Source organism: Spizellomyces punctatus, assembly GCF_000182565.1.
Source record: "Spizellomyces punctatus DAOM BR117 chromosome Unknown supercont1.18, whole genome shotgun sequence".
NCBI lineage: Eukaryota > Fungi > Chytridiomycota > Chytridiomycetes > Spizellomycetales > Spizellomycetaceae > Spizellomyces > Spizellomyces punctatus.
This window is the reverse complement of record NW_015971554.1, coordinates 367,529-382,269: the sequence shown is the minus strand read 5'-3', so window position 1 is coordinate 382,269 and position 14,741 is coordinate 367,529. Positions and strand designations below refer to the sequence as shown.

At 46.3% G+C, this 14,741-nt stretch overlaps 6 protein-coding genes across 6 annotated transcripts; 2 read left to right on the top strand and 4 right to left on the bottom strand.

The window, feature by feature from the left end:
* The first annotated feature begins 661 nt into the window (after window positions 1-661).
* SPPG_07974 (uncharacterized protein) lies at window positions 662-1,783 on the top strand. The gene is made up of 2 exons (XM_016756126.1): window positions 662-1,260; window positions 1,327-1,783. Exons 1-2 carry the CDS (start codon window positions 869-871, stop codon window positions 1,592-1,594), a joined length of 660 nt encoding a protein of 219 aa, XP_016604807.1. The 5' UTR covers window positions 662-868; the 3' UTR covers window positions 1,595-1,783.
* On the bottom strand, window positions 1,754-4,275 carry SPPG_07973 (flavocytochrome c). The gene is made up of 7 exons (XM_016756125.1): window positions 4,159-4,275; window positions 3,939-4,081; window positions 3,796-3,866; window positions 3,270-3,709; window positions 2,870-3,209; window positions 2,016-2,805; window positions 1,754-1,955 (listed from the first exon to the last, which is right to left on the bottom strand). Exons 2-7 carry the CDS (start codon window positions 4,054-4,056, stop codon window positions 1,882-1,884), a joined length of 1,833 nt encoding a protein of 610 aa, XP_016604806.1. The 5' UTR covers window positions 4,057-4,081; window positions 4,159-4,275; the 3' UTR covers window positions 1,754-1,881.
* A 793-nt stretch (window positions 4,276-5,068) lies between these two features.
* SPPG_07972 (uncharacterized protein) lies at window positions 5,069-5,777 on the top strand. The gene has a single exon (XM_016756124.1). The coding sequence runs from the start codon at window positions 5,157-5,159 to the stop codon at window positions 5,739-5,741; it is 585 nt and encodes a 194-aa protein (XP_016604805.1). The 5' UTR covers window positions 5,069-5,156; the 3' UTR covers window positions 5,742-5,777.
* An 885-nt stretch (window positions 5,778-6,662) lies between these two features.
* SPPG_07971 (uncharacterized protein) lies at window positions 6,663-7,556 on the bottom strand (the record flags this gene model as incomplete). The annotated part of the gene is made up of 1 exon (XM_016756123.1): window positions 6,663-7,556. One exon carries the CDS (start codon window positions 7,554-7,556, stop codon window positions 6,663-6,665), a length of 894 nt encoding a protein of 297 aa, XP_016604804.1.
* A 1,456-nt stretch (window positions 7,557-9,012) lies between these two features.
* On the bottom strand, window positions 9,013-10,759 carry SPPG_07970 (uncharacterized protein). Its single transcript, XM_016756122.1, has 5 exons — window positions 10,526-10,759; window positions 10,186-10,436; window positions 9,587-10,112; window positions 9,366-9,523; window positions 9,013-9,281 (listed from the first exon to the last, which is right to left on the bottom strand). The coding sequence occupies exons 1-5, from the start codon at window positions 10,734-10,736 to the stop codon at window positions 9,207-9,209; spliced, it is 1,221 nt and encodes a 406-aa protein (XP_016604803.1). The 5' UTR covers window positions 10,737-10,759; the 3' UTR covers window positions 9,013-9,206.
* Window positions 10,760-12,184: 1,425 nt separating this feature from the next.
* SPPG_07969 (uncharacterized protein) lies at window positions 12,185-14,732 on the bottom strand. Its single transcript, XM_016756121.1, has 7 exons — window positions 14,531-14,732; window positions 13,967-14,455; window positions 13,813-13,876; window positions 13,498-13,745; window positions 12,893-13,313; window positions 12,796-12,806; window positions 12,185-12,727 (listed from the first exon to the last, which is right to left on the bottom strand). Exons 2-7 carry the CDS (start codon window positions 14,388-14,390, stop codon window positions 12,345-12,347), a joined length of 1,551 nt encoding a protein of 516 aa, XP_016604802.1. The 5' UTR covers window positions 14,391-14,455; window positions 14,531-14,732; the 3' UTR covers window positions 12,185-12,344.
* Window positions 14,733-14,741: the final 9 nt, after the last annotated feature.

Below are 14,741 nucleotides of genomic sequence, written 5' to 3'. Positions count from 1 at the left end.
CCGGAAATGGACCACAGCGCAAGGCAATTGGATGGCATGACAAAGGGAAGTAAAGCAGGATATCGTATAAGGAAGGGGCTGAATGTAGCAAGAGCCGCTCAGTGTGCGTTGCATTACTACTACGGATGAAATTCGTTGAGGATTCAAACACTCGATTTCAATCCCATTGACAGTTTGGCCCCAGGATAATGCATGGCACCTGGCATAATGCACTCAAGGCACACACTGCTGTTGAAAAGAAAATACACAGCCGCCGATTTGTTTATACAGTTTGTGCAAGAAGATAGTACTAGAGGATGTATGTTGCCAAGATGTATGCTCCATGACCCAGTCAAAAGCCATCACAGTCGACCCCTCCGAGTCTTGATTTCCAGCGCACGTATCAAATTACAATGTGAGCCAGTGTGTGCCCCTCCACCCCCCGCCATTCTACGAGTAGAAGAACGACCAAACTTGAGCACAAAATGACTATAGCATTGCCTCCCTACAAAATCCTCGTATTCAAAAAAAAACTCGACTGGGTGGAAAAGGAGGCGGGCAACCCACCAAACTTACCAATAAATAATCGCGTACGGGGCCCATCACGTAAGCAAAAACTCAGCCTCAAACGATCTACGCAATCTGTTCATGTTTAAACTTTAGAAGGGGGATGATCCCCCAAAGGAGTTAAAATATCCTCAAATTGAGGCAACAATGGCGGAGCTCATTCCCAAAATAAAAGATAGTTATCGACTTTACGGACTTGCTTTTACCTTACTTTTTGTGTTTCTCCCTTTTATTCAGGGCAAGATCACTGCCTTTCTACATTAGTATTTTGTACATATTCCCCAACAACAATATTGCTCTAAAAGAAAACACACGCGCACAAATGCCCTCTGAATCCCACTCCTCCTCCAACGCACACACACTCGCAACACCCTGGCTCCGCGCAGTCCGTATCGCCACAGATTGGCACCTCTCTACCCGCCCCAACGAACGAGTAGACGAAAGTGAAGCGGATCTACAAGCTCTCTTGTACAATCTGTCAACCATATCTGGAGCGTTATTGCACACTGGAAACACCCGACCATACACAGATGACGAACGAGTCGAGTCAACATTCGATGACGATGTTGATCATGTCGATCAAGAGTATTCGCTTTATCGGCGTCGATATGCGGATACACATACCGTGGATATCATCATGGACCCAGGCGACGATGCAACTATTCAGTCGGAACGGGGATATAAATATCAGATTGTCAAACCTTTACGACGACGGTTGGTTTCTTGTCGTTTGGCTTCTGTTTTTCTTATTGACTCTTACATGTGCTTTTTACCTTTTAGGGCACACATTCGTCGCCAAGCACATCACCCATGCAGTAATAGCAGTCCACCATCCCATGCGCCTACGTATGCTCAGTTTGGAGCTCCCCAAGAGTCAAGTGCCGTTCCTACATTTGTATACTCCACACTACCTCTAGCAGGAAAACTACGAAAGAAAACATCCATTCATCGGACGGGCAGTGCGCAATTGTTGCATCGACCACGACGGTACCCACCAGTCTTACCACCTCCTAGAGTAGACTCGCTGCATGGCATGGACCCACTCTAAAGATGTCTACGCCAACTCTCTCTGTACATAGTAGAACGTAAATTAGAAGGACATGAGACGTGTGAGATGCACTGTGGCAAATCCTTGTCCATTCCGCCCTCATTTCATACATGTATCTGCCCACATTCTCAAGACAAAATCAATCAATCAAAAATCAAAGCACACGAAATAAATCAATTTCTCAGAGGACTCTCCCGCCCTGGATGCTGTAATATAAAAGTCATGCTGGCTAACGCTACTCCTGTCAGAATCCAGCCTGCTGAACTCACTATCTACACTATCTCTACTTATTTCTTCAGAGTGCCAATGATGGTTTCAGGGGCGTACTTTGCAACGACCTCTGGCTTGTGTAGCATGTTGACTACGAACGGAGAAAAGGGTTAAAACGCAGACTACTGGCAAGGAAATGATACAAACTTACACTCTTCTGTTGCATCTCGGCCGGCATACAACATGATAGCCTTCTTGCCACCAGGGTGGTCCTTCAAAAAGTTGGTAGCGTCCAACACTTGACCATTTACAACGACCCAACAGTCCTTATCCGTGTTGTGCTTTGCAACATCGGCCAAGGTGTACTCTTTCTGCTGCTTCTTGGGCTCACCCTTTGGCTCTGGGCCAGTGTTGGCTTCGGTTGGCAAAGGTTCTGTTTGTGGACCTGCTGATGCAGCTGAAGCACCGCTGGCACCGTCAAAGCTGAGAGCAATGTTGACGCCACCGACAGAGATTGAAATGGGGGCACCACCAAGGTGACCAGCAATACCACCGATACGGCGGGCGGCAGAGTTGCCAGACAACTCTTCCAGAAGGTAAGATGCAGCGGTTGCACCGGCTACACGCCCGTACACAACACAACCAAGAAGAGAACTGCCACCAAGACGGTTGGCACCGTGCACACCACCGGCAACCTCACCACAAGCAAACAAACCAGGAAGCTTTTGGCCGTTTCCGGTCAACACATTGGAATATTCGTCGATCTGAACACCACCCATGGTGAAGTGGAGAACGGGGGTCACAATGGCCACCCAGAATTCGTCATCAGGCACAAACGGGACATTGTGGAAGAACTTTTTGCCAAAAGGATCCTTCTTTGTCCGCGCGATTTCATTGTACTTGGTGAAGGTTTCCTCCAACGTCTTCACAGAGATACCCATCTCCTTGGCGAGGGAGTCTGCACCCTTAAAGTGCTTCATCAAGCCACGACCCATGTAGTGCTGGTGAAGCAACGTCAGCTTGCAGGATCCTTTCATTAAACTTGAAACGCCAGGGTAAACGTACCTTGCAGTGCCACTCAATCTCTTTTCCACCCTTGCCGTTGAGAACCAGTCGGAAGGGACCCTTGTTCTTCCACATCATACCAGTCACGTAATCACGGTGACCGAGCTCATCGCAAAAGCGGTGTCCGTTGGCATCGAGCAACAAACCACCAACACCGCGAAGAGCCTCAGCAGCAAGGAACTTGACCTTGGCGTCGGGTTCGTTGGGGTCCACAAGACCAGTAGGGTGCACTTGCACTTTTTCCATGTGAAGAGTGTTACCACCAATGGCGAGGGTCATCTTGATACCGTCACCAGTGCAGTGGTCACCGTTGGTTGTTGGGAGATCCCAGAGTTCAGGACTTTTTGTTTCTGGTCAGAATCATGACAGAAAGAAAAGATAAGGAAAAGAAAAAGCTTACCGGTACTTCTTCAGCAGTGATGTTTCTGTGAAATCTGCCGCATAACCACCGGTTGCAATAATGACGGGACCAGACTCTTTGTAGGTCTTTCCATCGCGGACGTACTCCACACCAACCACCTTGCCGTTCTCGCTGATAAGCTTCTTCACATCAGCCTTCTTGATGACCTTGGCACGGTTGGGTTGAGCATTTGCAATGTCCTCCAGTGTCTCCATGAGGGCATATGTAATGGTCATTCCCGGGAACATTTCCTTTCCACGGTGTGTACGGGGTTGAGAGTGTCCACCCAACCGCGCAACCAAGGAAAGATCCACCTGGAATTTTTCTTGAATCCATTCAACGGCCGAGCCAGACTGGTATGTGAGGACCTTGGTCAGTGGAGGAACAATCAAATCACGAGCAGACTTTGCAGAGTCCTCGTAAAAGATTTCCGATGTGTCCTGCAACCAGCGCATGTGTAAGCAAGCGGACCAAAAATGAATCACGACGCGTCACTCGCCAAGCTGCGCGCGCAGTCAGCACTTACCGGGATGTTGAGCTTTCTCTGGGTGGCCGTTCCAGCACCGTTGATTCCAGAAGTAGCCTTTGTAGAGTTACCTTGTAGAGAAGCGTGCACAGAATTGAGCTGTCTGGCATAAACCGCAATGAACGAGAATAAACCATACGCACCACCCAAGAACGAGTTCTTGTCGAGAAGAATGACGTTTCCTCCTCGCTCCAAAACAGTGTGAGCGGCTGACAGACCAGCAAGACCGCCACCAATGATAATGACATGTGGAGAGGCCATGATAAACGATTGAAAGGAGGTGCGACTGCGAGAGAGATGAGAATCCGCGATGAGCGTTACGCGCAAAAAACAAGACTTGAACACGCACACACAACGACTTACCTTGAGAAAAAAAAATAAAACCAGGTGGGCTGCAAAGGGCACGAAGAAGGAGGGGGGGGATACCAAAGGCGTTCCTTTTTATAGGCAATTGCGTGGGAAATTTCAGGGTTAAACGCTTTCCGGCAACAGGAGGACGGGGGGGAGGCACAAGTGGAGATTGCATTAGAATGGGATCCATGCATACAAGTCATTCTTTAATGCATTAGACTTGATTATAGTATGCATTACAATCACATTGCAGTGTGATTCGTTTCACTTTTCATAATCCCGATTTGGAATAATCAAGTGTATATTAAGATCCAAACAGTCACATGTCTTTGGAAAGCGTTTCTGGCATGTGTGCTGTGCAAGTGTGCTTTTTTGTGAATGTTGCATGGACGCTATGGAGAAAGTCTGAAGCCAAATGACGAACGATGACAAGGACGAACATACGGAGGTAGGGTTGCCAATCGTCTTGTAGCCATGCCCGGTAGTGCATGTCCATGACCCGTTGCATTGGATGTCGATGATGCAGGATTTCCAAGATCCATCTTTTATTACAAGGGAAAGCATCTGAGCAGCAGTCATCTTGTCTTGTCTGGGTGTCAATTGTTGGGACGCATGTTACGTATATGTCGCTCGTATGGGTGTAGGTTGAAGACGTTGGCGGCCGCCGATGCATGCATGTTGTCAAAAGAGCTGACCACACTACCATTTGCATTCGCCGCATCCATCATAGTGACCACATTTTGACAAAATAAAAACGGATGCTAAAAAGACAAATGGCCGTGCAAAAAGATTCGTAATGGCCTGCATTTGCCGCTGTCATTCAAAGTGATGTGCTTATGCAACACCCCAAATGTGATCACATAATCAGTATTCCCGATTGCACAATTGGATTGCGCGATGAGTTTTGCATTGGCAGTTCACCCCCAACCTGACATTTATATAAGACCAAGCAATTGAAATATGCCCAAAAAGATAGCTGACCCGTTTACGAGTTTATTCTCCATCCTATCATGGCACCCCCCGTCGTAGTCGCCTCTCCTCGCCATGCAGCAAGCTCCATCGTCGGCAGCGATACCAATAAGACGTCCTCAAGCTACGACCATCTTACAATAACATCTGCCGATATTGCTCTCGAGAAAGCCCTCCATAACCTCGATTCCCTCCATGTGGACTACCGAACCATTCCGCTCGAGGATGCTTTCAACTGGAACGCCATTGCAGCGTCCCTAGATCCAGATCTATCTGGCAGATGGTACTTGGTCGTCTTTAGAAGTATTCGACACCCTGATGCCGACCACGGTGCATTGTATGAAGCGGACCGGCTGGCACACGAGGAAGCAAGGCAAAGTGGTGGCATTCTAAAGTATTGGTATGGGGATCTGAATCATCGGCGAGAGTGCCTCGCCATGTGTGTATGGGCCAATCGGGAGTTTGCCAAGAAAGCAACGCATAAACCCAGCCATATCAAGGCTATGACGTTGGCAGCGAGTATGTACGATACATACAAGTTGGATAGGTATTGGTTGGTGAAGGAGAAGGGATCGCGGGAATTTCGAATAGAACAAGTTGGGCACAATGTGTATGAAACGAGATAAATATCGGCAGTTGCCTTTTATTGTCTTTAACCGGTGAATATTATTATTATGTTGTTCTGTATCAACCTTGTTGGTCCATAAAGCTCGAAAACTGTTCATTTAAAGTCAGCGGTCAAGCACTAGTCCTCTTTGCACCTTGTGCTCATAAAGATTACGGATACTTGCCAGTTTTCAAAAGGGTAGCATGAGAAATGTGAGGTTAAATGAGGATGATAGGAGGTATGTGACACAATGGTGTCAACAGTCAGACTGATAATATCGATGTGAGTGTGATTTCAAAAAAAGGTTAAAGATTCTCGAGTCGATATTGTATTGCGTCGTGTAAACTCTCAGTATCTAAGGAGGGTTCGTCAGTCAACAAAACCATTTTCGCTTCGCCTAAATCTATAAATTTGAAGTCGATGCCTTTCCACAATTACATTCCCTGTACGAAGGTCTCTATGGTCAATTCCTAACGAATTCATTTCGGAGACTCCATGGTCTAGTAGGTTTCTATTCTTTAGGTGAGGTTATAGCTTTCGAGGAACTCTTTTGTGTGTTATTCCCTCCAATTTTTATCATGACTATATAATTTATATTCCGTTACAAATCCAAGCGCCTATGACTTTCGGTCCCAATCCACGGAAACCAATGATTTCCAGCTATATCTACTTTATTTTGCAACTCGATTCGGCCATACAGAAATGGCATATTCGTCAACCATTTGTGTAAATGGTATCGTTTTGATTACATGTTGTTTGAAATCGTTAACAACACTACCAAACGCTCCTTTGCCGACAAAGTCACAAGATTGTAAGGACGTAGATATTTTATCGCACTCCTCCGACGGCTTCGAACTTACCTCCGCTCCCCCTTTGTCATTCAACGTTGACGTATTTTTTCCCATTAATAAAAGAGAGATTCTTCCCGTATGGTGAATGTCTAGCTTACATACATGACGACAACCACTATGCAGGCCACAAGGGAAACCCATGTTGCGTCGATTGAAGGTGAGGTCCTCACAGCTGAGGACGTTTCATCAGTACTCGACGCCGAAAGGCGAATGACGTTTTCGTTATATCCATAAAGGTCGGTAGTCGAGAAATTAGCAACTTTGCACAGCGCTGTAGATTCTTGCCGGTGAGCCTGACACAAAGTATCGTAATTTCTCTTGATGGTAGGACTTGTGGAGTTGAAAAAAGCCGCAACATTCCTGAATTTGCTAACAATGTCTGCATGTGGGGTACCGCTCCAATTCTCATCGCCACTGGACCAATGCATCAACATAACCTTCCCTGGCATGCTGGGTGAGGCAGGTAGTGTTGAAACCCTTTTATCATCCATGTAAAAATCGACTCGATCAGGAAGCCAATCGAAACGGTAATTGATGAATTTGTCTTCCAAACTTCCTTTGCTGACAGGAACGTTCTCCCAAGTGCTGGCTTTGTAATCTGGGAGTGGAATGGTTTTACTTGAAACGTAAAGCATATCGCTTTTCTGACCCAGATATTCAATGTCGATCTCTTGAGAATCGTTGTAATAGTAAAAGAAACCAGCACAAGAACCCGGCAAACGCGGAAAGGAAATCAAAGAGCGATAAGTTCCTAAAAGGAAATCGCTGCGTCGAGTCGATAGTTGAGAGGAAGGAACGACACCGCCAACCGGAGGACGAGTCCACAATAAGAGGTCTCCGTTTTCGTCTCGAGCAACGTTCTTTGGGTCGAGATGGTAACTGTAGTTACCAAACGCTTTGCCATGAACGTAGTCATTCAAATAAACGTCTGGATGTTCATTGTATTCGTTGATTTTGTTGAAAGGAAGAACCAAGGCATCCATCCAGCTGTTACCGTTCTCGTCAATGTAACCACACTCACAGGCCGATCTCACATGGGAAACAGCCAGAGTAGATAATATCAAGAACAGAAGCAAAAAAAGCATTGTCGTTAACCGAGTACTACTTGTGAGCTTGTTGATCGAGGTTTGATCGAATGGTGAAGAGGTTTGCTGCAAAGTAAATATGTCAACTGTAGGAAATCGAAATGACGGTAAATTGCTTTTTCTTTTCCTTCCTTTAGAGGCGTCAACATGTGAAGAGTTGGACTGTGGGTTACTCCAACACAAGCTGCGCAGGCCAGTCAAAATCATAACACTTTACCATCCATAGAAGAACAGTTTAAGGTTTTTAAGCTGAGTTAATTAATGGCGCTACTCGATAGTAACCCATTGATGAAAAAGTGTCCTTTTCTGGAATTAAAAACAAAAGCTTACAAGAACTCGGACTATGTCGAAAAGCAACCAATTGGTCAAACTTTAACTATCGATAGTGACGGATGTTCAGCCCCCCCCCCCCGCCCCGCCGCTCAAGCTCGAAAAACTGTTCACTTTAGAAAGTCAGCGGTCAAGCACTGGTCCCTATGGCACCGTGTGCTCATAACGCTATATCGTGTGTGTGTGTGTGTACGCATGTTGGACTGTCTTTGTAGATAAACCAATGTTGACCAACTCACAAATTGCATGACATGTGCTTATCTCAAAATAGTCTATCGAGTAGTCCGCATTTTACCGTTAGGCAAGCGCTGGCGTGTATTTGCCCAAAGGACTCTGAGTATTCATTACAAAAACCCCGAAAGGGTCAGACTTGAAGGATCCGAAGAAAACATGTTAGAGCCGCTTCGTTGAAAATCCAATGAATTGGAAGCTTGGCGATCAAAGGTTCTGCTTGGAGCAAACCCGTACGAATAACTGCCACCAATGGCAAAGTCCGACTTGAAGAAGTAATCATAAGGACTGCAACTCTGTATTGACCGCTAACAGGCCTTGACTTCCACTCTCTCAAACAATTCTAAAGTGCGCAGAGTAGGTCCGTGGAAATTGGCGTACCGATGACTATCTATGATCTAGGGAATCCTAAGAGGCTAAGAGAATGAAAGTATTCAAATACACAGTTCATCAAAAATGGGATACTGCTCAATGGCAAGCGTATGCACGACACTACAAAAGCACATAATGGTAAGTTTGGATGACATTTCAAGTGGGTCATCGAGACCGTCGTACTGAATCTCTGCGATAAATGCACCATTTTTTGAACTCTCATTACATTTGTGTCGATTGAGCAGGCAACACCGTCTCATGAACATGTGGGTACCAGTTCCGAGAGTCTTTGTCTCAGTACCTTCGGATAAGGCAGCTGTCAACCACTGGAGATACATGAATGATTTCTGTCGGTATAGCCGTTGCGGCAATAGGTGAGATTGCCCCAATTTGCGTAGAACAAAGTTGTTGAAATGTTACATGTTCAAGAAATGGACCAACTCCGAACTGTATTACTCGATATACATGTTTACATACGGTGCAAAAGCAATCCTCACCACAGCTACTAACCTACGAATACTATCCAGCTATGATACGAAAACTACACTAATGAATATCTACACATCCGATCCATATATTGTTGTGCGCTACAGTCGATCCAAGTGTTTATGCAAGTCAATAGTGTCCTTTCGGCAAACTCAAGAAAATCGCGGCCATCAAGCCCGCAAAGGTAATGGCACCTATCAATGCCTATCGAAAAAAAAAAAAAAACGGCAGAGTAAATACAACAATAAAGGGGCCCAGAAGGGACGCATAAACGGGTGGAAAACAAACATTAACAAAGACCCGATCACAAATCCGCCGTAACCGGCCCTCTTCAACCCGCACTTCCTTTTCAAAGATACGAAGACACCATAATCGAGGACGTTTGATTCGGCAGGTACCATCGGCCCACATCTCGTCAGGGCGTACTTGTCGTCGACATCCAAACACTAGTATAGTATGTCAGCGGAAATGTATCTCTGACAAATGCTAAAATGGCTTCAAGGACTCACGGTATATACAAATACATCCAGCTCTAAACCCGCCAATCAAAGCACCCAAAAAGAAAAAGAGGACAGCAAAGAGTCGGTAGGCTCGTGGCATACCCGTCATAACCGTCCAGATACCGGTAAACAAACCCGCAAGCATCAATGTGGTTGTCAGCGTCACTGCAAACACCATGCGCGGGTAATTGGCGTTACAGCATGCGTATTTTAGAAAATTGGGATACGTTGTTGTGGAGAGGAGGGTACGGATGTGCTGTGCGGCGGGCTCAAATACCGATGGGTGAGTCGTTTCTTCTGCGGCTTCCATCAGAGCGGTTCGGATACGACCCGGCAAGTTGAGTTCACGGGGGGATGTGGTGAGTATAAACGTGGAGATGGCTCGATCTACTTCCCGCCGAAAAGGTTGGAGTTTGGCTTTCGGAGAGCGAGACAAAAAGAGCGTTTCTGTTGCTGCTTTGGTGTCGGCGCTTGGGTCCAAAAGCCAGGCATCAGTGCCAGTCAACGAAGGCGGTTTGGCGTATTCATCTTTCCCCTGTGTTCCGACATTTCCATCGTCAGTCGGGTGACACCATAAGGTTGTACATGCTAGTTAAGGGACAGCTTACGACTCTTATCTCACTGTGAAGAGGATAGATGGACAGTGTATGTTCCGTGGCCTCGAATGCGGCATTGGACTTTTCGTCAGTCTCCTTTACTGTCGTTGGGGCAGAAAGACAACTTTGTCCTTCAGGCAGCGCATTAAAGCGAGCCCGGTAATCCAGGAACCACAGATAAAAGTGTAGGTTCTCTGAAGAATGCTCCACGAAACGGCAGTAGCTGTTTAAATCTTTCAATCCGATTGGATCATATGTCTTTCCTATATCAGCAACAATGCAAGGTTTTGCAAGATGAGCACCATTTAGGGATTTGCGTATCTCTGCCGCACCAGCAAAAAAAACTGCTTACCAGCAATAACGCTATCGAGATCAAACTCCTTACGAGCCAGTTGATCTACAGACGGATACTTCCAAAATCGAATGAAAACCATTACTAGTATAGGTATTGGTCGAGGTAAAAAACCTGGGGGTTTGGGGGGAGGCCAAAGGATGAACGACCCTCTACTTGCAATATATATCCCGCACTCGAGGAGACTCAACGTGGACGGAGAATTGCTCATGTGCAATCCAAGCTTGTTGTTATCACTCAAAAAAAAAAGCCCCTGTTGCCTTTCAACCTTGCGTCATGTCACAAAAAAGGAGAAGGCTGCCAAAGAAATCATACCAAAAGGGAACTTGTTTTGCTGCTTGCCGATTCATCGTCGCATCTCAAGAAGCAAAAAAACACTTGATGCTCCCCCCCGAGGAGTGGAAAATGACATAAAAAGCGGGATGCCTTGTCACACTCGTTACAGTTTAAACGGATGAACCAACAGATCTTTGCTGCTAATATGCTGGTTAAAGGTTCATGGAACAAGCAAGTTATCGAGTGTTGTGTTAAACCTGGGAGACGTGGCTGCTCAGCTGCTTTTCAACTGGCGCTCTACAAGTGCTTTTTGGGCGGATGGTGATCGGCGGGGAGAATCTCCTTTTTTTTTCTTTGGTTGCCAGTTATCCTAATATTTGCTAGTTCATTGGGTCGTTTCCTTGCTTTTGAATTGTATGCAGACTCGACTTTTGATTTTTGCATGACCACTCCTGCATTGTATATGCCTGGCAATTTACTACTGCCATGGCATATACTTGTATCCTTTTTTTTCTTTACATCCAAATACCCAACTTTTGATATATCCATCCCACCTCGATCACCCTCAACAAAAAACCTATCTTTGTTCCCTTTATCAACTTGATCACGAATCAATAATCATTTCCAACATCTTTTGAGAACAGTACGCACGACAAGTACCAACAAGAGCACATGAACAAAGCAAGTCAGATAAACCAGCACCACATGTACGGCAAAACGATTCCATTCAAGCAATCTCACAAAACCTCTACACCTTTACAGCGCCCTATACTCCACTATGGATTCACACCTTGCTAGATTCATTCGCCATCACTTAAAGCACACAAAAAGTGTGTGCATCTCCGCCCTCAATGTGGGCAGATACCGTAACAAACACCCTCTCCTATCAGCGGCTTGTAGAATGAGAAGAGTGCGGGAAAAAGTTGTCCACTATACCGGCTATAGAGTTTGTGCCTGAGATAACTGTCTGGCGATTGGGAAAGGAGAGATGTAGTGGTGCTTCGATTAGGATCAACCTTTTCGTCGGGCTTTTTTATTGGTAAGCGGGGGCATACAAGAACCAATTTATCATCAGTTGAGGGGTAATGGGTGTCGTTTGTCTTTTGGTTGGACGCAGTGACGCTACGTTAACCTTCTTTTTGCGCAAAGGTGCATTACTTTGCTGGCAATGGGAGTTGGTTCCTTGTTCGTATTGATCATCCCCGCGTTATATGCTACTTGGTCCGCTCTCAGATAACAGATTGCTCATACTCGCAACACTGACCAATGTAACGAATGTTTACTGTGCGGGGTTTCCGGCCTTGTGCACGTAAATATCTGGAAAGGCTCTGCTTTCCTTATCCATAATGACAGTATGCACTCTTTCCGATACAATCTGTATCCATCCTTTTGAATTGTTTCTGTAGACAAAAGACGAGATACCCAATCCCTGACACGGTATAAAGAAAACTCTGGATATAAAACACTCAATGATATCTATCCAACCTCACCGAAACCACTCTACTATTCTCCTCACGTACCTCACCATGCGTTCACTCGCTATCTACTCCCAATACCGCCTCCAAGCAACCTTTGCAATAGCCCACAAAACCCTCCACTCAAGCATCTCCGCCTGTCCAGCAACCATAGACATCAACCTCAAAAGACACCCCGAAGCAGCCGCATCCTCCTGCGCCGCGTACACCAACAATTCAAAAACCCGTCCAGAGCGTTCAAGACGGACACGATGGGAATCTAATGGCGAGGAAGGCGTAACGGCTTTGAATCGGATATCGTTGGATTCGTTCGTGTCCCAGATGGGTTCTAGACGGTGTGCGAGGAGGGTGTGGTAGGTTTTTGGGAGGGATTTAAGTGAGGTTGTTTTGCGGAGGGTTGCGTCGAGGGTTGTTGCGGCGATGGCGGCGGCGGTCATGCCTTGGCCGTAGACTGAGAAAACAGCAAGAGTGGTGTAAGGTCCTTTGCATTTAAAGTAGGGAATTTATATTGTGACTTACTTGGGTTAAAACTAAAAAGGTTACGGCCAGAAAAAAAAAAGAGGTGAGCAAAAACAAAACTGGTTACGTTTGTCCATGTCTTTTTTTTTTCTCTTACCTACAAACTGCATCACCAACCGCTACAAACCCTCCAGGAAGGTCAACCTCTTCATACCTCACCCACCGACTCCCCGGAAACTTCCAAGAAAACCACTCAGAAACCCGTTCACCAACCCTCTCAAACATGGTGGTATTCAATTCCGGACAATCACTCGCCAACATCCAATCTCGCATCGCTTCATCGGAGCGAGGTGCAATCGGATGGGGATTCCCCGTCGACATGGATCCAAGGATGCATTCATTGTTTTCAACGCGGAAGATGGCAAAGGTTTCGTGGCGTTTGCCCGGGAAACCAACGTTAAAGACTAGGCTGGGCAGGTCGGAGTGGGTTTTGAAGCGGGCGCATGTGTATTGTTGGTGGGGGTCGTAGGATGTTGTTGGGGGTGTTGGGTATGAGAGGGATTGGAGCCATTTGATTCCTAGTGTGTTGAATCGTAATCGTTGTGAAAAAAGTGGGTTGCAAAGACGGCATGCGTAAGGTGAGAAAGGGTGACGACCAGTAAGAACAAAAAGTAAAAGAGAGCAAAACAGTAGAATGGCAAGAACAAAAAATGAGAAAAATCCCAACCAAAAAACCCACAAAAAGAAAACTCGTTTACAAACCTCTCGCACTCCTCCCAGTAGCATCAACAACCACAACCCCCTCCACAACCCCCGCCTTGTTCTCCCCATCAAAAACCTTGACACCTCTCACATCCCCTTCTTGAACCACCAACCCCGTTACAACCGTCCCAGACCGAAACTCGATGCGATCGGATAAAAGGAGTTGGTGACGGATGGTGGATTCGAGGAGAGGGCGGGAGGTGAGGATGATGGCCGTGTCTGGGACGTATGGGGTTTGTTTGATCAGACTATGATAGAAATATGTTGGTTAATGTGAAATACTGTATGGATTCTGGTTCTTGTTGGGGCGTTTACCCTCCGTAAATGTGTTGATATTGGGCAGAGAGTTGGGTAGGTATGCCCCCTCGTTCCAAAAGATCTAAACGTTAAAAACGAGAATGCTCGTTAACAAAGCAATACGCAAAACCAATATAAAAAAATGGGGAAAAAACAACAAACTGCAACTTGCCATTTTCCAACCCAGGAAACAACGTTTTAACAACCTTCAATCCCAACGGTAACAACACATGCGCAAGCCGCCCATGCGGAACATGTTTCCGTTCTTCTTTTCCATCCCCATTCTGACCAATCTCCTCACTCTCCAACACCACCACTCGATCAAAATGGTTCAATAGCACAGCAGAGGTGATGAGTCCTGCGATGGACCCTCCAACTACAATCGCAGTGCCTTTCCTACCGCGTGGTGGTGGTGTCGTCAAGTATTGGATGTCAGTTAGGATTGTTGTTTTTTGGAGGTGGGATGTGTAGAGGTGGGTTATTGTGTACTGAGCGAGTGCGAGCGTGAGAAAAATGAGGGGGAGGACAAGTGGGAGCGAGGAAAAGACGTGAAAGAGAAAGAGGGTGATGGTGAGGAAGACGAGGAGGGTGGGCATTTGGGATAAACCGTATTTTTGTGTTGTTGTTGACTTTGGGTTAAGGTAGAGTGGAGTTGACCAGCCTTTGACGATGGATCAATGGCAAGTACAACCCAGAGACGAGGAGAGAATGTTGAGAACGGTTAGCAAAAGCCTACCTTGACGGTACGGTGCAGTTGTTCAGCGGCTGAAAAACGGGCGTTGCCTTTCCACATACAACGGGCACCCAAAACAACCAACCCAGGTCTTAAAGTACTCTAAATCTGATTCAGGAAGAGCAAGTTTGCTGGCTGAAGCTGAGCTGAAAGGCTGAGCTGACAAAAAATAGACGGGGGACGGCGGGGAAAGGCTGGGGGGAGTTTAAAAGCA

Coding starts and splice junctions, on each gene's coding strand:
- SPPG_07974 (XM_016756126.1), top strand. CDS start 869: ATGCCCTCTGAATCCCACTCCTCCTCCAACGCACACACACTCGCAACA. Junction 1,261..1,326: donor GTCAAACCTTTACGACGACG/GTTGGTTTCTTG, acceptor TTTACCTTTTAG/GGCACACATTCGTCGCCAAG.
- SPPG_07973 (XM_016756125.1), bottom strand. CDS start 4,056: ATGGCCTCTCCACATGTCATTATCATTGGTGGCGGTCTTGCTGGTCTG. Junction 3,867..3,938: donor CAAGAACTCGTTCTTGGGTG/GTGCGTATGGTT, acceptor CTTCTCTACAAG/GTAACTCTACAAAGGCTACT. Junction 2,806..2,869: donor AGATTGAGTGGCACTGCAAG/GTACGTTTACCC, acceptor TTGCTTCACCAG/CACTACATGGGTCGTGGCTT.
- SPPG_07972 (XM_016756124.1), top strand. CDS start 5,157: ATGGCACCCCCCGTCGTAGTCGCCTCTCCTCGCCATGCAGCAAGCTCC.
- SPPG_07970 (XM_016756122.1), bottom strand. CDS start 10,736: ATGAGCAATTCTCCGTCCACGTTGAGTCTCCTCGAGTGCGGGATATAT. Junction 10,113..10,185: donor TTCACAGTGAGATAAGAGTC/GTAAGCTGTCCC, acceptor GTCGGAACACAG/GGGAAAGATGAATACGCCAA. Junction 9,524..9,586: donor TGGATGTATTTGTATATACC/GTGAGTCCTTGA, acceptor ATACTATACTAG/TGTTTGGATGTCGACGACAA.
- SPPG_07969 (XM_016756121.1), bottom strand. CDS start 14,390: ATGCCCACCCTCCTCGTCTTCCTCACCATCACCCTCTTTCTCTTTCAC. Junction 13,746..13,812: donor TATCAACACATTTACGGAGG/GTAAACGCCCCA, acceptor TTTCTATCATAG/TCTGATCAAACAAACCCCAT. Junction 13,314..13,497: donor TACTGGGAGGAGTGCGAGAG/GTTTGTAAACGA, acceptor TCAACACACTAG/GAATCAAATGGCTCCAATCC.